At 33.4% G+C, this 23,372-nt stretch overlaps 1 protein-coding gene across 4 annotated transcripts in view; it reads left to right on the forward strand.

The window, feature by feature from the left end:
- CTDSPL2 (CTD small phosphatase like 2) overlaps positions 1 to 23,076 on the forward strand; it is an 83,950-nt gene extending 60,874 nt beyond the window's left edge. For all 4 annotated transcript variants that reach the window (XM_040492549.1, XM_040492547.1, XM_040492546.1 and 1 more), the window contains exons 8-13: positions 1,839 to 1,925; positions 12,352 to 12,414; positions 12,519 to 12,598; positions 15,803 to 15,929; positions 17,382 to 17,477; positions 18,102 to 23,076. In XM_040492549.1, coding sequence (XP_040348483.1) covers positions 1,839 to 1,925; positions 12,352 to 12,414; positions 12,519 to 12,598; positions 15,803 to 15,929; positions 17,382 to 17,477; positions 18,102 to 18,167 — 519 coding nt within the window. In that variant the 3' untranslated portion in view covers positions 18,168 to 23,076. The remainder of the gene's footprint in view (positions 1 to 1,838; positions 1,926 to 12,351; positions 12,415 to 12,518; positions 12,599 to 15,802; positions 15,930 to 17,381; positions 17,478 to 18,101) is intronic.
- The last annotated feature ends 296 nt before the right edge of the window (positions 23,077 to 23,372 follow it).

Raw genomic sequence — 23,372 nt, forward strand, 5'->3', positions numbered from 1 at the left:
TACCACCCATGTCCGTGGGGGGCGGGGCCGGGAAGGGGGTCGTGGTTAGGATTATGTTTCCCTGAAGGACCAAATATTATCTGTGTCCCAATGAGTTAACTTTATGCAAGATTATAGTTCTTTTCCTGTTCTTATTTTTGTGTATTGTCTAATATCAATAACTTTATTAATAGACTCCCCAAAGCATGAGCTCTGAATGTTAATAAAACCTTTGATATGTTTTCTTGGTATGTTAAAAATTTATGTTTTAGGATACCAAAAGAGCTTTGAAAAATGAACATCTACCTCTTACATAATACTGGAAACAATTTATTATTTAGCCTTTGTTACTGGTATCCTATAATTGGAGATGTGGTTTACTTCTCATAAAATTTTTTTCTTGAGGAAAAGATCATTATTTTAAATCTTAACTAGGATGTATAGTTCTTTTTTGAGAGTTCACCACCTTAGCCTTTGCCTAGCCAAAGAGGTGTAAGAGAGGTATTCAGATGTCCTAAATACTAAGGTATTTATTAGAGGATAAGTATAGAGAAAAATTCTGAAACTGATTATGAGTAGTTTAGATGTGGTGTGCAAGTTAGTGGAAAAACTGAAAAAAGATTTTGCTAGATTTTTGTGTTAGGAGTTGATATGGTCATCATAGCAAGTTTGACCATGTAATTTTTAATCCAGTTTAAAGGTAAATAGAGAAGGAAAGCTAGGAATTGGCTGAGCATAAATGAATAATTTTATAGAAGTAAATGAAGAATGATCAAAATTTAGATAGTGTGTAAATGAAGTAGTAGAATTAGTTATTCAGTTGTAGGAAAGAGGATACCGGTTTTTTTTTTTTTAAGATGATAAGACAGTACCTTGAAATGTGTAGTCTGATATGCTATTAAAAGAAAATGAGGCATATCTAGAGTATTTTTTGCTCTTTGCCTCCCCAGAGTTAACTTTAGGTTAAAAGAAACACTCCAGCTAATAAGATGTGGAATCACAAGGTATGAACATTTGTGTTTCATTTTAATTCATTTTAAATGCATTGAAAAATTTGGGGGTAGTCACTGGCAGCTTTTTAAAAGAAAGCATTTTGTTAACTGCAAATAGACCTCCTATTTGTATTCGGTATTTAAGAAGTATGAATATTTGCACATATCTTAGATTAAATGATCTTCACCTTCTTATCCTCTTAATGAGAAAACAGTTTGGTGATCAAAGATGACAAGTCTTCATTGACTGCTAATTTAGTTAAATCATGTTTATGTCTGAAACATATTCAACAAATACTAAGACATCCATTTTATAAAATAAAAGTCTTTATAAAAGATTTAAGGATAAGGAGCTATGTGAATAGAATATATGTAATTTTAAAAATAATTAGATTCTAAACTTTCATTTGTTATTTGTTAAATAAAAGGAGTATGGATTATACTTACCAGAAAGTTGGCAAGTGCAGAACTCAGAGCAGTGGTTCTCAAACTTGAGCATTCATTGGAGTCACATAAAGGGTTTATTAAAATATGGATTGCTGAGCTCCTCTCTCCTTCACCCCCTTCTGAAGTTTTTGAATTATCATAAGTGGAGCTGGAGAATTTGCATTTCTAACTAGTTATTTGCCTTTCTAACCCAGAAGGTGGTGATACTTCTTGCTGGTCAAGGGACCATACGTGAGAACCAGTGGCTTAGAAAATTCTATCCCAAATTGCTGTGCCACACACAGCAATATGATAAATATAAAATCCCACATATGAATGAGTACTTTAATAAATGTTTTTGGTGATCATGGGTACATAAAATTATCATTTGAAATTTCTTTTAGTATTTTGGTTTATTCAGTATGTGTTTTTTATTTTAAGGATGAAACACTAGTACACTGTAGTCTAAATGAGCTAGAAGATGCAGCACTTACTTTTCCAGTCCTTTTCCAAGATGTCATTTATCAGGTAATTTAAAAAAATTTTTTAACTTCTTTTTTGGCCTGTTAGATAATGTTCTGAACCAAGAAATCTTTTGTAATTTTGTGTGTGTAAAATTTAATGTGTTTTTTTCCTAATGAGTTTCATCAATATATTACTGATTTATTAACACAAAGTAGCATCATGCTAAATAATTACATAAAACATTAAATGTTACCCAAAACATGAACCTTTTCTTAACCCAGTGATCTCTGCTAGTTTCATAATCTGTTTGCCAGCAGGTGGAGGCAGAAGCACTGACATCATAGATCCCCAAGAAGAACTTGCCAGGTTAACACCTGGTGTTTTGTTTTTGTGTGTGTTTTCCCCCAAAATCTAGTTAGTATAAAGAAAACTCATTCCTTGTTGGTCATTTTTATTTCCTTTTGTAGTAATATGGTCTGTAGATTGCAGTTTGGTGTATCTGCTTTATATCAATCACAGAATTCTAGGACATTTCCAGTTACTGCTTTAAAAATCTGGGTAAAAGCATTTCTCCCTCATCTGTGTTGATGGACAGGTAACTGTGCAAAATACAAATATCATTTATCTTTCATTGTGAATTATGTTGTTGGCCATAGCTTTTACTTTACGTTTGAATTAACATATATGAATACACTTTGAAAATTGCAAAGTGCCTTTCTGTGGTGGCGGCTGTTATTTAATTAGCGTTACCTTCATCCATACTAGTTGTTGAAGGATTGGGAAAGGTCAAAAAGTTTGTTCTTTGTCAAGAGGAAGCCAACCCAAGGATTAAATAAAGCCACAGAACATTTCCCATGTGGATGATGAAAAGGTGTTTATGGTTGTTTATGTGCTCTTAATAGGCAGTTAGAATGTGGGTATAGTTTTCTTAGCACATGATAGTTACTCTCTTTTGGGAATCATAAAATTTCATAATTAAATAGAAGTTTGTGGTTCAGGATTTACTTTACCGACTTCATCTTGTAATGAGTCGTAAGAGGATTTACTTTAGCAGTTATGTCAGTTCTAGTTTAACCTAGTTAGTCATTGTAGGCATGCTAATATCTGAGTACTATATTCATTTCCCTTCTATGGAACCTGATTTTAGTTTCGATTTTTGATCAGAGAGTGAGCAAACTATACATAAATATAAGGGATTTTAAGATTTTTGTATTCGTTTTTAACTGGTTATTATTTGGTTTAAGGTAATCTTTTTTCTTAATAAGACATTTTCTGCCAAATAGGTTGTTCTTATTTAGTTCATGTTTAAGGACAGGAGTCTTCTGGTAAATATAAATAGTATAGCAGTATCTTAATAGGTTTGTCTTTTTAGCTTGATTACCTTGTTTTTTTTGTTTAAAATTCCATTCAGGCTTTGAATTTGGAAAGGAAAGTTGTCATTTGAAAAATATTAAATAATTATTTTGGGATGACTTCTTAAGCTTTCTGGTTTGAAATTTATTTCTTGCAGATAGTTTTGGTCTGTATGTCATTTTTAATAGTGAAATAAACTTGGAAATTGGAGGAGTTTGAGTCTTTCCTTTCATGAGCATTTCTTTTCATTGTGACCATAAGATTGAATTTTTTTCTTGCTGCTTTCACCATTTCTGCTTTAATTCTCTTCTTTTTAATAAAGTTCTTATTATTTTTATGTGGATCTGGATAGTTGTCTTATTTTGAATAAAAGGCTTCTGGCAGTGCATATGACTAATACTTAGAAAAACTATATATGTACTGCATCTACCTTTGTGTAATTCAAAGAACTCTTTTTCTTTCATATTCTGAGTTAAATTTTCTGAAACTGAAAAATAAATGATCTAGCTTAAATTAGGAGCAGTGAGCAGGAAGTTTGAATCTTCCAAGTTATAGGGATGATTGCATTTTAATATTATTTATTAGTTACTACATCATAAACAGAGTTTAGTCCCCCTTTAGTAAATTTTTGAGGATGTCCGTAGTTAATATTGGGTACATTCCTTTGGATTTCTGGTTTTGGCATAGCCATTCTGTCTGCTTTTTAAAAAATAACTTTGAAGAAATCTTGGGTTAGGGTTCCCCCAGTTTTCAGACCAGCAAGCTCCCTTTAAACAGGGAATGATGTCTTTTAAACTTTCAGTGGTGTTGTCTCCATCTACTGGCAAAGAAGAAATATACACAAGGGTCTGAGATGATCTAAGAGATTTTGGAGAAACCACATTATTAGGTAAGATGTAACTTACATATTTAACCACTGCAATATAATGTGGCCCACTTAAAGGTTAGAAATCTGTAAAATACTGTATATACTCTTAAAAAATAATTTATTGAAGTGAAATTCACAACATAAACCATTTTTAAATGAACAGTTCCATGGCATTTATCTGTATACTGTTGAATATGTCAGTTCCATAGCATTTATGTATAAATTCTTAAAAAATAAAATTGTAATGTTAAGATAGGATCAAATTCTTCACCTGAATCAACGCCAGATAAAGTGTCCTCTTGGGACTTACTTTGCTTTTGGTTTCTTTTTGTGGTTAGTTTGTTATGGTTGGCCTATATCTAATTTTAAATATACTTGTTTTTTTTTTTCTTTCTTTCAAAACAGTTTAAAGTGTAAATTGTTTTACATATGTTTTAATAATCGTCTATATCAGGGGTTGGCAAACTTTTTCCTGTACAGGGCCAGTTTTTAATATTTTAGGTTCTGTAGTCTTTGTTCCAAATATTTTTTTTTGCCATTGTAGCATGAAACTAGTCATAGACAGTAAGAATGTAATCAAATAAACATGGCTTTGTCCCAGTAAAACTTTATTTACAAAAATAAGTGATGTATTTGACCCATAAGCCATAGTTTGCTGACCCTTGGTCTAATAATTGTGAGAGTATATACAGTAAATTTACATACTCAAATTCTAAGTGGAAGTAAGTAATCAAATGTTCATCAAAATTCTTGTTAATATATAGAGAAATTTAAAACTAGATCCACTATAATCTGGTTGTGGGCTTTCTTAGTTTTTTTTCAGATGAAAGTTTGAGGGAAATTTAAGGTGACCACTATTCACATTTAAAGACTGCCTGACTCCATGGTATATACTCTCCTTTTGATTGATAAGTAGGACTCAACTTACTTAATGCAAGTCTCAGAATTTTTGAGCAGGTAGATCATTCAAGCCTCAATTTAGTATTTTGAGTGTATTTGAATTCCATTTCTCTGGGAGATTCAAAAAAACTAAAAGATTCAACTCAAAATTTGATACATGTTACTAATACTGTTTGGGTAGAGAGATTTAGTTTGTGTAGATGGAGAGAAAAAGTCATTCTTTAAAGTGAGTTTTTAAAGTGAGGGTATGGCACTCAAAGAGGCAAAGTGTATGGATTTTTGTTTGGGTCTTTTTTTCCCCCTTTAAATTGGTTGTTTTTCCATGAAGTGTTTTACAGTTAGTTATTGGGAAAACATTATTTATTCTTAGAATTGTACAGATGCATTTGATACCTGGAAAAACAAGTGCATGATCAGTTCCAATCCACATATTTAATTTTTATATTTAGCTTATATTGACACATTGTCAGGAAATCCATCTCGTGGTGTTACTCAGTTAAGAGGTCTCCACTGTATTTAGTTTCTGTTCCTGCAGATCCACCAATTCAAGACTCTAGGTCATCTCACTCCCTCTTCCATCCAGAAGATGACTTCTATCCACAAGCAGGACTGAATCAAAAGACAGATTTTTCACTTAGCTCTTGAGCTGAACCACCTCCTCAATGACCTTCCTCTATCTCCATCAAGAACTGGAGCTCAGTTTTTTGAAGATGTAATAGAGCTACTCAGCCCAAACGTGGCTAATTGAAGACAAAAAGAAGATGCCTCATATGTTTCACCACAGTGCAGCCAAACGTAACTGTGCTGTCCAACTCCTCATTCTGTAAAGTATGGCAGGGGCATCTGATTTTTGACTCTGTTCACCAATAAGACTTTAGCCAGTCAGTGGCTTTCTGAAGATCAGTAAAATCATCAAACTTTGGGTCAGCTGTCCAGAAATCAGATTGTGGTAAGCACTCAAGGAGAGATAGGATCTGTAGGGAGCTACTTGATAAAGGATGCTTTGTTTTATTAGTAGAGGTTGCTTTTATGGGAAAAGTTGGGGGGAGAGGTGGGCGGGAAGCCCCACGTTTAGCAAAGCTTAGACTTTTCCCCATCACTATAGTTTGTTTTTTTTCTTGGGAACCTTACAGCCTAGGATAATTTTCAAAAGGATCTCAAATATTTTATCCCACAGAACAAGAAAAGTAGAGAGTCAGTGGCTTCTATCTCTTCTGTATAGTCTTTCTTAGAAGAGTCAGCATTATTTTTGCTTTATGGAGAAATAAGCAATCGTGTAAAGGAAGAGTTTTGTAGTAAATACCTAATCAAGTTTTTCTTCCTCTCAAGCTCTGACTTAAATTGACATTAACCAAGAGGCATTTTGTTTTGACCTTCATAAAGCATAATTTTTGTTGTACAAAAGGAGTGTTTATAATATACCTTAAAAAGAACATTTGGGGTTCATGGACACTTAGTATTGAGGATTAAGGTAATATTTTAGCTGGTAGGGAACAATACTGTGATAACTAATTGTAGGTTAATATTGAAAGTAATTTTAAAGTAACTTTCCTATCCTTCTTAGTAAGTATAACTAGTCATTGGTCTATTTTTTTTCATTGTAATTATTCATTATTGATTTTTTAGGTTAAAAAAAGAAAGAAGTGAAACCTATAGTTAGCTGCCTCTCAAAGATGATAAAGTATATTTCATGGGGACCTCTTTGTATTCTTTGTAAATGTATCTTAAAATTAGAGGCAGTTCCTTAAAAAAGCATGGAAAATTCTTGTTCAACAGCTGAAAATGTGCTGCAAATTTAGGAGACGTGACAGTTAATTACTAAGCATATTAAATCATGTAGGCAGTTTAGAGCTTGTTTTTAAAGGCAGCATTTTTTGTTTTACTAAAGTGACCTTTTTTTGCTTTTAAAATGATTAAACTTTATTTAAATAAAATCAGCAATAGTTTATACATACAAAACATATATATATATGCCAATTTTTATTTGAAAATTATGCTTCATTGCTAACTTACGTATATGGATACCTTAAGTTTCATTTTATCCCATGTAGACTCTACAGGAAAATTCCTTTTCAAATTTATTTCTACTTAGTTTAATGTTTTACAGAAGTTTTTAGTGTGGGGATTTTTGATTTTATTATTTTTTATTTTGATGTTTTAGTATTTACCTATTCATTTTCAGATGATCTGCCTACAAATACTATCCCCAGCAGCCATCTACCTCTTGTTGGAATTGTGTTAAACAAAGGATGACTGTAATGTCACCCGGGGGTTATAAGGTTGAGGTCTCTGCAGGGCCTACCTGAGCAACCCTCTTTCTATGAAGAGGATTTGGGTTTTGTCTCTGTGCTCTAGTATTGATGCTAAGAAAGTGTTAACTAAGTTAAATAGCGAAGCTATCAACTGATCGAACTCCTGATTATTTTCTCTCTTCTAAAAGTGTAGATTGCAGCTGTAGGGCTTTCTTTTTCAGTTAGGTTGCCCAGTTCTGTCCCATAGAATCATACTCATTCCAGCTATTCTCCTTATGACTGGTTAATAATAAGGTGGATAAGTAATAGTCGTTGGCATTCTCCGTGTGCCAGGCACTGTTCTAGGTGCTTTACATGTATTAACTTAATCTTCACAACAACCCTATGAGGTAGGTACTCTTATTTTACTCATTTTATGTATGAGGAGACTGAGGTGCACAGAAGGGTTAACAAATTGACAGTCACTTGTTATACCTGTGGTATCTATCTACTCATGGTAAGATTTTTCAGTTATATGTAGCATCTCATTCTTCACATTCCCCAGGATTATTGGTTTTCTACTGCCTTAAAGTCTTACTTGGGCGCCTGTGTGGCTCAGTCAATTAAGCGTCTGATTTTGGCTCAGGCCATGATCTCGTGGTTAGTGAATTTGAGCCCCGCATCAGGCTCTGTGCTGGTAGTGCAGTGCCTGCTTAGGATTCTCTCTCCCTCCCTCTCTTTCTGCCCCTCCCCCACGTGCATTTGGGCACTCTCTCTCTCTCTCTGTCTCTCAAAATTAAAAAAAAAAAAAAGTCTTACTGCTGATTAAGTAAATAGCATTTACCAATCATCTTTTTATTTAAAGGGTGCCATACTCTTAAGTGGAGGAGTCCCACAGAATTGACTGTTTTTATGGGGTTTTTTTGAACCTATATCAATATGTGGCTCCTGGCTGCCTCAGTCAGTAGAGCATGTGACTCTTGATCTTGGGGTCATGAGTTTGAGCTCCATGATGGGCATAGAGATTACTTAAAAAAATTTTTTTAATAAAAATAAACCTGTATCAGTATAGCAATAAATTCAAAAGATATCATGGAATAACTATTAAAAGATGTTTCTTTTTGAATATGTTAAGGTTATATTATCTGTGCTGAAAACTATTTAGAAATACTTTTTCTTAAAAGATTTACATGTAAGAGTTTTCTGTTTTTGTTTCTTCCTTATTCAGTTGCCCACAAAGAGAAGCTGCTTTGGGGGTTTTCTCTTCCTCCTCCTCCTCCTCCTCCTTGTTCTCCTCCTTTTTCTTCTCCTGTTTCTGCTGCTTCATTCATGTTGTTAAAGTTATATATGAAATTTCTTTAAAAAGTGAAATTACCTATGAAATTAGATAAGGTTTGGTAAACAAAGAGAGATTATTCAGTATATATAGCTTGACATTGAATATTTAGTCATGAATTTGAATTTAGACAGACTACCACAAAATATTTATAATCATTTTATAACTAGATTGCTATTTTGGTGACTGCTTTTATTAAATTCAGTTTTATTAACCATTATGGCCTGGTAGGATTATCTACATACACAATTACAGGACATTCTCATTGTCTTAACACTAAAGAAAGTACAGGCCATCAGGTATTTGTTCATCTCAAGGAATCTTGATGTAATGTAATATTTTCTGTTATACACATTACTTTTTCTATATAAAATTTAAACTTTAGTAAAATCAATCTACAAGATCATATAAGATTAGTTCCATTATCACAGTTTTGCAGGTATTTCTGGTAGATTTTATTTTTAAAGTTTTATATAATGAACATATTCATAAATCCCTATCTTTGGGTAGTCATTGCTCTTTAAGACATATCTTTGGGTATGGTATTTTTATACAATAATTGTTTCTTTATAGCATTCTGCATTATTTTTAAAGTTTTGACTTTTTAAAAATGCATATTGTTTAGTGATTGATTAAAACTATTTGTAGGGTGGGGCGCCTGGGTGGCGCAGTCGGTTAAGCGTCCGACTTCAGCCAGGTCACGATCTCGCGGTCCGTGAGTTCGAGCCCCGCGTCGGGCTCTGGGCTGATGGCTCAGAGCCTGGAGCCTGTTTCCGATTCTGTGTCTCCCTCTCTCTCTGCCCCTCCCCCGTTCATGCTCTGTCTCTCTCTGTCCCAAAAATAAATAAACGTTGAAAAAAAAAAAAATTTAAAACTATTTGTAGGGTAGCTAGAATAATTGCTGTATATTTGGAGGGACATATGTATACCAGACTGAAGTGAAACTTTTAGCCTAATCTTAAATTTGGGAGACTACATGATTTTGAAAAGTTACAGGTTTGAAGAAGGATGGTTGTTGGTGAAATACTAAGTAGGGAAAGAATGTAGAAAAAGGGAAATAGGCAGCTCAGGACAAGAATCTTTGTTATGAGAAAGGAGAAGAAAAATATAATTATAAGCATCTGTGGAATAGATTTTGAAGCATTTTGGAGGCATGCCTCTGTGCATTTGTACATTTCTATATCTCTGTGACCTAACATAATAAGTGATCATAGTCTCTTCGTATTATATATACCTTAACAATTGTTCTGTTTCATACTAGACAGTACTTAGTGTTTGACTTTTATATATTTATGCTTTAATATATCCGTCCAAATGACTTAGACCATGATGGCCTTGTGTCTCCATTTCTATTTTTCTTTCTGAGATTTTACTTTTGTAGCACATAGCAGAACCTCCACCTCTGCTCACTGTTATTTTGTACCTTTCTATATTCTCTTTCCCACTAACCACATTAATTTCTGTGTATATATTTTAATCCTGAATGACCTTCCTGTTCAAATAGTGAATCTGTTTTGGTGATAGGAACTTTTACAGCCAACAATTACTCTATTCTCATGGTAAGGAAATAATTTAGCAATATATTCCCCCATCTTCAGTACTACCTTTTTTTCACCCTCTGTAAACAAGTACATTTTGAAAGTAATGTCGTTTTAAGATGTATTTTTATATTAAGAATGGTCAAAGTAGTAAGTACAATGTATAATGAAGTTACAGTTTTGATTTAATATGGAAGTCATGTATAAGAAGTTGGAAATGTCACCTTTGTATAGTGTTCCACTTACTATGCTTGGATAATACCGTTTACATAGAAGTATTCCTCTGAAATGGAAGTGTGTTAGGGTTCAGAGGAAGCAAATCCCAAAGTACAGAGGCCTTCCTTAGCTTATAGTGTGGAGCAAGTGATAACAGGGATATTGAGACCAAATGAAATCATTTACATAAATGCAAAAATAACATTGTTTAATTAAATGTATGTAAACGGTAAGCTTTCTTAGCAACAAACAAAAGGCTCTGATGGTTCATAGTTTATCATCCTCCTTGAGATGAGGTAATCGGAAAAGAAGTATTGACTAAATTGATTGTTTTCTTAATCATCACAAATCTATTTTGAAAAGACCCATAGTTAATAAAAAATGGTATTTCTATTTAAGGCAATCCATCAGTTACATGGGTTGGTTACAGGGTATACCAAATGTTTTTAAGATGAAAATGTCAAAATTAGAAGAGCAGCTCTAGTTAAATTTCTTGGGCCTCATTTTAAATGATCGTGATTGGACACTGAGGATTTATTTTTATTTGACTTAGTGGTAGGGGTATATGGCTTACTTTGTTTTTGATTAGCCAAGAAATTGAGATAAAATGCCTAATAGGATTAAAAAGAAGTAAACTTTATCATTCTAGCCTGGAGGTAGGGGTAGAATGATATTATTATCACTCACAATTTGTCTTCTACAAATGATCAGTTTTTAAGGAAACTCTATAGTTTTCCTTATATAGTCATATATGCTTGCTTTTCTTTATTTGTTTTGTTTATATTGCTTGGCTTTGATTTCATTACTCAATGTATTTTTTTTTTCTCAAGCACTTACTATATATTTAGTATTGTCTTATGCCTTTTGGGCTTTGGAAACTATAAAGATTGGTAGTACATGGTCGCTACCTCCTAGCATCCTTTGCATGATTTCCTTTTTCTGCCCTGAAACATTCCCAGAACTGGATTTTTATCATGAGGGCATTTTTTGTGTGGATGTGTGTTTATGACAGAATTAAATTTCATGAAGCCTAGATTTTGAGTTTTTTGCCACTAGTGTTTTGTTTTGTTGTTGTTTGTTTTTAATCTTAATCCAGTGAATCTGGTGCATAGGTGTTCTATATATATTTGTTGTTCGTGGTGTTTGGAGGTAATAATCACCTTTGAGTATAAAGTTTTCTTTTTATAAAGTTTTGTCACAAAATGAAAACAATTTAAAATCTTTTGTATGTCAGTTTTAGTAGTTACTCATGGCTTATAATTCTGTGCTTTTTGAAAATTGGAGTAAGAGCTACATTAAATGTAGGCAAGAAGATAGACACAGAAATAAGGAAATAACGTATATAAGGCAGTTCTTTGGGTACTGTAGTTTTTCCTGATATTGCCAGTCAGTTTTGATAACTGGTGTGCCTTATTATATTTTCAATCTCAAGTAACCCAGTAGTGCTAATTTAGATGCCACATCTGAATCAGTAAATGTAGAACAAGATTGAATTCTGAAAAATTCCAGTTATGTAAAACCCACCAATCCAGACATCTCTTTCTTGGACATTATTTACCTAATAGAGATTTAAAATAAAGGTATTCTTAGCAGGTGATTGTTGAGAAGAAATTCTGAGTATAGAGGAAGGTCATTGAGACAGGTCAGCTAGAGGTGGACACACAGCCTGCCTAATAATTGGATGGATGCTACCTGGCTGGAAGATGGAGCAGATTGGTGGATCAGAATCTCAAAGGGAAACCTTTCATTTTTAGTTGAAATGTTTATTAAAATTATATTCCACAAAGTACTATCATATTGTATGCTGCAATTTAACTATTAAGAAGTGACATCACCAATAATTATTGTTACCCTACCAAAAGATTGTTTTAAGTGGTATTTGGTATGTGAAATATATTTGGCTGAGTGGTACGTAGTATACTTTACTATTACTTTAAAATATGAACTTTTAAATTATACCCAAAGTTAGAACACAACATATCTTATAAATAAGTTGTTTCTGTTTTATAGGTTTATTTACTGAAGCTTATTTTTGTTATTTCTTTAGGTTTACGTGAGATTAAGACCATTCTTCAGGGAATTCCTGGAGCGAATGTCTCAGATGTATGAGGTAAACATGCTTAAGCTAATTACATAAGTATTTTTATTTTATTCAATATAGTACCCATATTTAGATCATGTATAATGATTACTTCTTTTCCCCTGAATTTATAGATCATTCTTTTTACTGCTTCTAAGAAGGTGTATGCAGACAAGTTACTGAACATACTAGACCCTAAAAAGCAACTGGTCAGGTAAATTTAATTAAGAAATAGTAGAAATGTCTGTCACACTGATCTATGAAATTACTATGATTCTATTTAATTTTCATGGCCATTTTCAGTTGGCTGCATATATAGAGATTTGTTGTGTTGAATGGTGAAAACGATCTTTTTTAAGCCCCCAAACTCTTTAAGAGTTCCTAATGATATTAACTTCAGACAGACGTTCTTTAAAGGATACAAAAATCAGATGTATTTATTCACTGTTACATCTGTATCCTCACTTCTTTGGGGACTGGGGGGAGATTGGGGGTATGTGGAATTTTTCACTGTGTGCATGATGTTTTCACTTCCTTATGTCTCTGAGATAATGCATGTTATGTCACCTTTTTAATGGCATAGAAAATAAAGGTTGATTTTAACAGAAAGGATAAATTAAACTCTTTTGCTTTTTTCAAGAGCAAATTTCTCTTCCATGGAAAGAAAACATTACATGAATCTAATTGGAAATTGCAGTTGGTTTAGTCACTCAAGTTACCCGATCTGGACTCACTTCCTTGTGTGTGTCCTGAGCCAGCAGATGCAGTGTGTTCCTGGTTAGGTGGGAGTGCCTCGGGTAATCTTAAAACAGTTTAAAAATCAGTTCCATTATTTCTGTCAACAGAAATGAAATACTAAGACTGCCAGCAGTCTTGCTGTATCCTCTAAGATGACAGAGTTAATCTATGTTGTTGTTTTGTTTTTTTTTTATTTTTTTTCAACGTTTATTTATTTTTGGGACAGAGAGAGACAGAGCATGAACGGGGGAGGGGCAGAGAGAGAGGGAGACACAGAATCGGAAACAGGCTCCAGGCTCTGAGCCATCAGCCCAGAGCCTGACGCGGGGCTCGAACTCACGGACCGCGAGATCGTGACCTGGCTGAAGTCGGACGCTTAACCGACTGTGCCACCCAGGCGCCCCATGTTGTTGTTTTTTTTTAACCAAGAATGCTGAGAGAGATGCCAGAAAAGGTTCATAAAAGCTTTAATAGCCAGGAATTCATTTTCTTGAATTCTTTTTCCCATATTTTTTTAGTGAAAAGTTCTAATTTCTACTGTTAATAGTACCTTTGTTATAGAGTGGTTACAACTATGTTAAAAGACTTTGTCTGATGTCCACATTTAGGGGATTTGCTTTCTTGTAAATAGAACTATGTTTTTTGTTTTTTTTAATCTAAAGGAGCAAAATTTGTCCTTGTTGTCACTTCCCATTTTAGCTTCCAATATAAGCAAGCATTAGACACACAAATGAAATTTTTTTTTCTCTTCATAAAGGTATAATGCATGCTTATTTTATCTAACTTTAACAAAAGTACACAAATGATTTTGTTTTGATGACTTCATTCTAAAGATTTCTGTTCTCTTTTAGAGCTTTCTTTCATTTTACTAGGGAACAAATCATAGTCATGGAATTATAATGTTACAAATTAACACCCTTCATTTAAACTACATTTATAAACCTACACATTGAGAGTCTAAATTTGTTTTATCTAGTTTTTGTATCTAGTATTTGAATAATTTAAAACAGGAGGAGCTTTTTGAGCAGTGTATTGCATTAGAGTGCTATGTTGAAGATAAGGTAGACTCAAATTCCTGTGATCTGAGTCTCATGATTCCAAATGCAAATCTGATGACCAGCAAGAGTAGTTCCTTTCTAAAACTGCAAATGCCTGCTATTGACTCTCAGGCTCCTGAATAACTGGAGGGATTTTAGTGTAATTTATTTACAGTAATCATTTGTATCCACATACATGTTCATTTGTCTCCTGTCTTGGGTGAGTTTGCTGCTATTGCCAAAGAAACATCAGTAGTGACTTGCGTGTACCTGCTGCACCTGCCTGTCTAGTTTCCTCAAATGTAAATGTTTGTACAGATAAAAATGGAATCTTTTATAGGCCCATCCAGGACTTAAATTCTTTTGTCTGGTCTTACCTTTTCAAAGTAGAACAGTCTTTAAACCATACAGTGGTAGATGATCATTTAATTTAAAGTATTCTTTATAGAAAGCGGGGGAGAGAACTGTTTCTACTACATTTCTTCTGGTTGGAAAACTCGTCATCACCGGGACTGATGTTTTTAAGGTTGAGTTTTGTTGTTGTTAGAGCTATGGCCAATTTTGTTGGTGGAAAATGCCCTTTTCTTGAAATTCCATAATTAAAAATATAGGTATATATAAGTAGGCCCTAGCTGTTGAAAAATTGTTTAGTGGGATTAAGACACAAGGAAGCCAAACTATCAAATTACTAATGTATGCAAATGGAGTATTTCAGGGTGACCAGTATTAACTATTAGTAATATTCCAAGACTAACATTTTGAGTGCTAAATGAGATTATGTAATTATGACAGTATGTAAGTATTATAAGACCTACAATCGCTTTTAGTGGTACACCATTTTTCAGTTAAGTATCTATCATTGGTGAAACATCAGTTTACATTTGTAATACTTAAATCTGAATTCATCATTTCATTCAATCCTTGTTTTTCAAATATTCATATACACACTCACACGAAATTAAAAGGAAGATGGGTGTTTGGGAAAAGTATGAAGTGATGGAATAAACATTCGTTTTGGCCTCCACAGCTTTTCTCAAAAACTATAAGGGAAACGAAAAACATTTTTGAAAATGCCAACACAGAAACATTCCTTCTTATATTTTCTATTCTGGCATGTACAGGGATAGGGAGGCTGTGTGGTCTTCTGGTTAGAGCAAAGGACTGGGAGCCAGGAGGATCCTGGGTTCCAATGCGGGGCTAACCACTGACTTACTGTGTGACCTTGGGCAAGTCACTTGACCTCCTTGTGCCTCAGTCAACCATCTGGAAAATTGGTTAAAAAGCAGGACCTCGATGACACAACCAGATGCTGCATCTGAACTGAGCTTTCCTGGGTAAATAAATTACAAAAACAATTTACAGAGTTTTTAATCCCTCTTTATAATTTAATATAACATTTTGGGATAAGCCAAAGTTCTTAAAGGCATGGTAATATTTGGTTGTAAGGTTTCAATAATTGCTAACATTTTTTAAAGTAAAACTGTAGCCCAAAGCTTAGGCCCACATTTGTATTTGAATTTCCTTTGTGAGAGAAAATAAGGCTAAAACTGTAAAGCCTGTGGTATGTGTGTATGTTTCAGTATGTGTTACACTTTTTGGAGTTTTTTTTTTTTAAGTTAATTTCTTTTTATTTTTATGTTTAGGCATCGGCTTTTCCGTGAACATTGTGTTTGTGTACAAGGAAATTATATAAAGGACTTAAATATCCTTGGAAGAGATCTTTCAAAGACTATAATAATTGACAACTCACCACAAGCCTTTGCATATCAGGTATGAAGAGAGGGTTGCTAAACAAAATGAGATTGGAAAAAAAAAAAACGACAATGAGAACAAATGCTGCCAAACAGAATGTAATAGGAGAACAGAATTTTCACTGGTGGAATTTCCCTTTTTAGTGTTATCTTTTAGAATTAGAAATGCCAAATTGCTATATTTCTTGTGGACATTTTTCTTTTAAATAAATGAAAACATAGATAAAAATCTGAGTAATAATTTGGATAAGAAGAGATTATAAGCTGTACATCAGTTAATAGCATTCTTATCAGTTGTTAAATCAGTATGTCAGCACCAAGCCTGATACGGGGATCGTACTCATGAACCATGAAATCATGACCTGAGCCAAAGTTGGAAGTGTAGCCGACTGAGCCACCCAGGCGCCCCTTATTTTTCTTTTTTTTTTTTTTTAAATGTTTATTTATTACTTTTGAGAGCAAGTGTCTGTGCGAAAGCTAGGGAGGGGCAGAGTGAGAGACTCCCAAGCAGCATCTACGCTGTTAGTGCAGAGCCCGATGAGGGGCTTGAACTAACAAACTTTGAGATTATGACCTGAGCCGAAATCAAGAGTCGGAAGCTCAACCAACTGAGCCACCCAGGCACCCAGCAAGATATGTATTACATTATGAATATGTTTGTGTGATAGGTCTGAGATTTCCTTTACAGTAAATCAGTGCAGAGTAGGGATGGTGGAAATTGGGTTGGGTGTAGAAAGAACAAGTGAAAAGTAAACAGTAAAAAGATGAAAAAAGAAAAATGGGGAAAACTGCATATGGTATTGAAATGTGTTCAATTTAGGTCATTGGTCACATTTTGAAATATATTTTTGAGAATTTCATATTGGTTCCTGGATAAAATAATTTCATTTATCTACCATCTTAAATATAGTATTCTGCATTAATATTAAAGATAACCTAGAGATTATTTACTATAACATGTGGTTTGCATTCTCGTTTTTAAACTTCTCTTCAGTGAAATACCATTGCATCAATTTGTTACGTCCTGCCGTTTCAGGTTATCCTGCTATTTGTTGGAAATAGAACAATGAATGTCACACAATCCCTGTGTAAAAGTATATAGGCTTTCTGATAGTGTTTACATTGGCAACACCCCTCTCACAGTGCCTAGCATAGACTAATAGTAACTATTTTTTTAATCCATAAAGTAATATTTTTAATTACGTAATTGCAAAACTTGTTTCAATGGATCTTTCTTGTTTAGTTTCATATATATTAAGACATTAAGCTAAAAAACCAATTGGGCTTTGATGTATCCCTTAACATCTGTTTCTTGCACTATTGAATTGTCAGAAAGTAACAACCATAAACTGATGGCATTCCTTTTCACAGTAACTTCTGCAGATCACTGTGTACTTAAGTATCTGTTATTTCTTTTAAGTTTTTATAAAGTATGCAAAATGTAATAAAGAGGATTTATTTATTATTTTAGCTATCTAATGGAATCCCTATAGAAAGCTGGTTTATGGATAAAAATGACAATGAACTCCTAAAATTGATTCCATTTCTGGAGAAGCTTGTAGAACTGGTAAGTATCTTATTTATCTTGTTGTGTTTTGCACTTGTTGCCTCAACTCTATTGAAGTAAATCTTTTTAAATACTTTACTTTAGGTGCACTGACTTTTAAAGTCAACTTGGTATGAGATTAGGGCAAAAAAAAATTGAAAAAGAATTACAAGCATTTTCTAACCTTGTAAACTATATCAAAATCATGCTTCTCAGTATTTAATAATTTGCAGGTTGAATGTTTTTATTTTCACTGGGCTGCTTCTTATGAAGTCACTAACAGTATTAAATTGATTTCACTTTGCTTTCATAGTTCAGGTCTAGAATTAATGCTTGTGCTACTGAAACTTTATTCTGGTGTTATTTTTTCCTAATAAATAAAGTAGAATTCAGTGGCTTAACACTTTTACCAGTCTTTTGGTTTTGCCTCTTAGTGCATAATTGTTCTTTACAGAATTAAAACTTTAATGACAGTTCTTTTAATCTAAATTTAATTCTGAGTTAACTGCTTGTGTGTAGTATCTTTATATTTGGCAAACAAAGTGAAATAAATAGTGGTATATTTTCTCTGCAAAGGAAGAATGTTCACAGTGTTACGGAATCATATTTTTACATGGCTTTTAAAATGTCTTTTTCTCCACACAGAATGAAGATGTTCGACCTCACATCAGAGACAGATTTCGCTTGCATGATTTGCTGCCCCCAGATTAAGTACAAAGACTTGTCAAATCACTGAAGGGGGAGAGAATGCAGGACCCTTTTGGACTAAGACAAAAACATTGCCATTACTGTTGAAATTTTGCATTTTTGTACCCCGTCTTGCTTTTCTTATCTTTGGTGCCCAATAATAATCAAGGGTTACAGAAAGAGACTTTATCTCAGATTGAATACATACAGTAGGTAGGCTAAAACAGAAGAGTCTTTAGAACTAGTGCAACTCCGGTGAAATTTTTTTATGTACAGGACATCTGCAGTTTATAAAGAATTCTGTTTCTGCCACCAGCAGTTTGACCTGTAGTCACACAGGATTTTATGATAATAACAGAGATGAAAATGGACTTTTATTTTCTCTCTGTTTGGTGCTCTAAGTGGGTTTGTAGCCACTTTTCTGTTACTTTAAGATTCTCATTTCAACAGGAATGGCCAGTAAAAGTTGTTTTATTTTTCCTGTTAAGGTTTATAACCTTTTTACATTTTTGACCTGTATTAGATTAGATTTTCATTATGCATTCCTTTTAGTTGAGGCGCTTCCTAGTTTTCTGGAAATAGTCAGTTTTTAGTTTTTTATTATACATTTGAATGGCCGTTTTCCTGCTTTGTCTGCCTGCATATTGTATATTTGTTTAAAAATATTCTCTACTTTTAGTCCATGTAAGTTTCATTTAGAAAGACATGCATTTATATTTTGTTTCTGTAATATTCTGTAGGTGAAATCTTTTAAAAAAAATCAAAGGACTGGGTAGATAAGAATATATGAATGACTAATATTCAAAAGATTTAAACCATTGTGATGGCATGTGTTCCCCAAATGGTAATATCTTGCAATGGCACACGGATTTAACGGATAAAGGTATACCTCAGACTTCACTGTGCTCACCAATCTTTGAGGAGAATGAGTTTGGTCACCTGTTGGGCTTGATTTGGTTACTGCTGCCTTTGGTTTTCTCCAGGAATGAAGTATTCAGCACAGTGACTCAGTATTTTTAGTTATTTTGCATGGGCTGGTAGTACCTCTGTTATGCTCTTGGTTACAATCAATTTAAAACTCTGTGTAACAGTCTTGGTACCTTACAGTAGCTATGCATAATCCTGTGGCACAGTAAACTCCCAAGCCACCAATGCAGTTAATATGCTCTCATAGTGGTTTTCTATGCTATATGAAAATAGTCTTCAAGCCTTGGTTCTCTAATGCAGCTACCACAAGAGGTTGATATTTTTATAGTGGCGTGTAATCTCCTTTTCGGGAGGCTTTTTATGGAAGGTAGAATTTGTAAAAGTTAGTATGCTTTGCCTCTCGACTGCATTAACATGCCACAGGCTCAGACTGTTTTTGTGTAAAGGATGTCAAAGAACGGCACTTTTTCTAAAGAGAAGTTTGATATTTTGTATGCTTGTTAAGAAAGTACAGTATTGGAAATTAAAGGTGGACAACTGATAATTGAGGAGTATGTCACTTAATTTTTTATGTATATTACCTGTTTACTTGTACAACTTATTGTACAAATTACATGCAGCTTCATTTTCAAATGAATCCTTAAAATAAGGAAATCTTTTTAGGAAAACATTTAATTTTTGTATTTTTGATTTTAAAGGCATGAGTTATGTCAATTTTCAGTGTATTAATGAAGATTTTAACTTTTCATCAGGTTGAGTGTTTTCTTACTATATTATCTGTTGTGTATGTAGTTAGCATATTGTGTCACTGAACTGTTTAAAAAATCTAGCATGTAGAGCAAGCCTGTTTTGTGGAAAATCCTTATTCATTAAAAAAAAATAATCATGGCAGATTTTCTGCAAAAAAAAAAAAAAAGCAAACGCATTTGCAATTCAGAATACTGGTTTTTTTTTTTTTTTTAAATTTGTTTTGGTTTGTTTTTGTTTTAATTTAAAGAAAGGTATTTTGCTTGCAGGAAAAATACTCCAGATTCATTTTAATGAGAATCTTTGAAATGTATTTATCTTTAGGGCATCTGGGCATCTTTATGCTGTTTGTCTTCTGTCTTTCTTGAAATAAAATGTACATACGTTACCTTTACATACGCTCTTGCTCAAAATTGTGAACCTAGTTACATTTCTCCTTGCTCCCCTTTTTATGCTCAAACAGTAAAACCCTAAACCTATACAAGAAGATCTAAGCTTTCAGCGTGCATTATAATTGCTGAAAGCTTTTCTGATTAAGCAAACACAGTCTCAAAGGGCTTTCCCATGATTTAAGGGAAATGTAAGCACCTGTACTGTTGTGCCTCTGGGCACTTTAAATAAACACCAACTTTTAGTCCTCTTTTATTAATGGTAAACTGTTTTCAGTCCCATGCTAGGAGAGTTCTTTAAGTCAACTGACAAAGGAATCTAGCATAACAAGATTCTGTAAAGGAATAAAGGGAAATTTTATATGACCTGAGAAAATTTTTCGAGACCAATTTATTTTTCTTCATTACTTAATTTGGGTCATTTTAAATTTGTTAATATAAAATTTAAAATAACTTATAAAGAGACAATTATCCAGCTTCCTTCTACTTTAACATGTTTTATCCTCTCATTACCCCTAATTTTCTTTTATCTTTTGGTAAATGTTATCTTAAACACACTTCCATTTAGTTAAGCGGAGGTGTTTATTTTGTGAATTGAGATGTGCCCAGCTCCTTCAATTCACACAGGAAACATGAACTCTTAAAAACTGACTGTAGGAAATGCAGGAGAGTTGCATACCTGATAAGACACAGCAAAAGTGACCTATATACACATTAACATATCTGAAGTACATATTATAATTGTGATATTTCCAGTGATAAATGTCTGGCTTTTAAGACATTCTTTTAAATATTTGTATTATTGTTAGGATGTTTAAATCAGTTGTGTTTTTTAATTCTGTGTAATATATGTAGCCCTAATCAGATTTATATCACCATATTTCTTCTTGAGTCTTAAAGAGTTGATAACAATTTGAAACCATAATTGTTTTATATTAGCTAGTATGTATATTTATTTACCCGATGGCTTTATCTTGTTTCCCAAAATTGGGGGGGAGGGAGCTGTTGAAAGCATTGTAACTTCTATAAATGGCTATTTTCTTGTACTTGTCAGTGAAAATGGATGTGTACATTGTTTTTTTTTATATTTCTCTGGTTTTTCTGGTTTGTTTGGTTGTTGTTGTTGTTGTTGTTGGCTTTTTTTGTTTGTTTGTTTTTTTAAGTGTTAAACATAGAATGGTTTAAAAAAGTTATCTTTGGCCAATGACTTTTTCAGCTAGATAATTACTTTTATTCAGCCTTCTAAAGAAGTTTGTTTTCATTGTTTTGTTCAGTCAACTTGCCTGAAAAAGAGAGACTTCATCTCATCAATGAAGAAAGCATGTCATTATTCCTACAAATCTTTACAGCGAGCACAGAATTCTTCATAAGGATCAGATCTCTTCCACATCTTGTGTCAATCACATAAAGCTGAAATGTAAAGGACACTGAAGCCTTCATTTAATTGTACTAACACAATGGTGTTATATACCACATCATTAGCTAGTTAAGGTTTTCTGAACTGACTTCTCTTTGTCTTCCTAGGTATTTATTTGTTATCTCTTTTAATCTTGTGTATCTAAATTAACTTAGTTAATAGTTACCCACTGAATAACTATGCCAAGCAACTAGGAAAGAATGTTTATTTTATTTCCCCTTATAGGGGAAGAGTGGACTGGGAACAAAAATGTATGGGCCAAAAGGCCTTAGGTTGTCATTCATTCACTTTCTTATTCCTCTCATGAGCTATATTTGAGTATAGTATTTTTTCAGTGCTGATATGCTTGATTATGTCATTACTTCTCATATCTTCCCAAGTTGAAAGCCTGCTAGGAACCTATATAAAACACATTTAAAATTTTCAGAGTAAGAACCACAAAACTCAGTATCTTATATTCAAATGCCACTTAAATTATTATGGGAATCCAAGTCTCACTCACTAGGATACATTTTTATAAAATGTTTCTCTGTATCTTGAATTGAAATTACTTGCTCAGAGGCAAGAGTTCTGGGGGTATAATGTGTTTTGAGAAATTTTTAGAAAGGGGAGAAGAGAGCAAGTTTATACTTAGTTACTTTATGGTTTTGATATTAGTATTTTAAAATACATCAGTGTTTCCCAAACCTGACCATTAGAATCGTTCTGAAGAGCTTAAGAAATACAGATTCCAAAAGCCTAACCCCCTGCGAAACTGTCTGGATGGATCTAGAGTGGGGCCTGAGAGTTTTGTGTGTGTGTGTGTGTGTGTGTGTGTTTTAAAGACCTCCAGGTGATTCTAATAGCCAGCTTTGGGAAATCACTGTTTTAAATAATGTGACGGTGTTTGAGAGTAGGCAACTAAAATAAAGTTTACCAGACATCTCTGGTAGTTTTTTTTTAAGCCGGGACCAGATTTCACAGAACTTACTCAAGATACATGGAGGAATAATAAAGAAGATTGAGGCTACTGCTCATTATCATTCTTATCTCCTACTTTTTAAGAGTTTGCATTTCTAGCACTTGGAATAGTTGATCATATATACAGCTGAAGGACATCCCTGAATGAGACCATTATATATATTAATTGTAAAATATTTCACTATTTTTTTATTTTATAAATCTTTGTAGAAATAAGCAATGAAATACTACTTTCATCTTTTGAAATGGGATTTTTCAAGGCATTGTCCTTTTGGCATTAAGGTAGGGGGGAGTTAATATTCTCTCTGCCTTTTTCCATGTGAATCAATATAAAAGTCATGGATATTTAAAAATCTCAGTTTAATTTCTACATATTTACTATGCAGTATAGCCGTGAACAAGTAATGTAGACTTAGTTTTCTCATCTTCAAATGCCCTGATCACCCTACCTCACAGGGTTGTTGTGGGGATAAATAAAACTTTTATGGAAGCACTTTTCTTTGACGATATTTTATCAGCCATTAGAAACAATCTAACAGCTTATATTTGTATAGTGCTTTTTTGCTTGTTAAAATTACGTGATTTTTTCACATTACTTTCCCCTTTGATATCTTCAGGATGTACCTGTAAGGAACACAGAATAGGTTACAGACAGGCAGAATGACAATTTCTGGAACTACTGTGTGCAGAAGTGGAATAAAATGTGAATAAAGGGGCTAGTTTTGAAAAAAGAGATGATGGCAAAGAACCAGATTATGGTGAACCTAAGATGAGGAATTTCTACTTGAT

Source organism: Herpailurus yagouaroundi, unplaced genomic scaffold (assembly GCF_014898765.1).
Source record: "Herpailurus yagouaroundi ecotype Mexico unplaced genomic scaffold, PumYag 184, whole genome shotgun sequence".
NCBI classification, from domain to species: domain Eukaryota; kingdom Metazoa; phylum Chordata; class Mammalia; order Carnivora; family Felidae; genus Herpailurus; species Herpailurus yagouaroundi.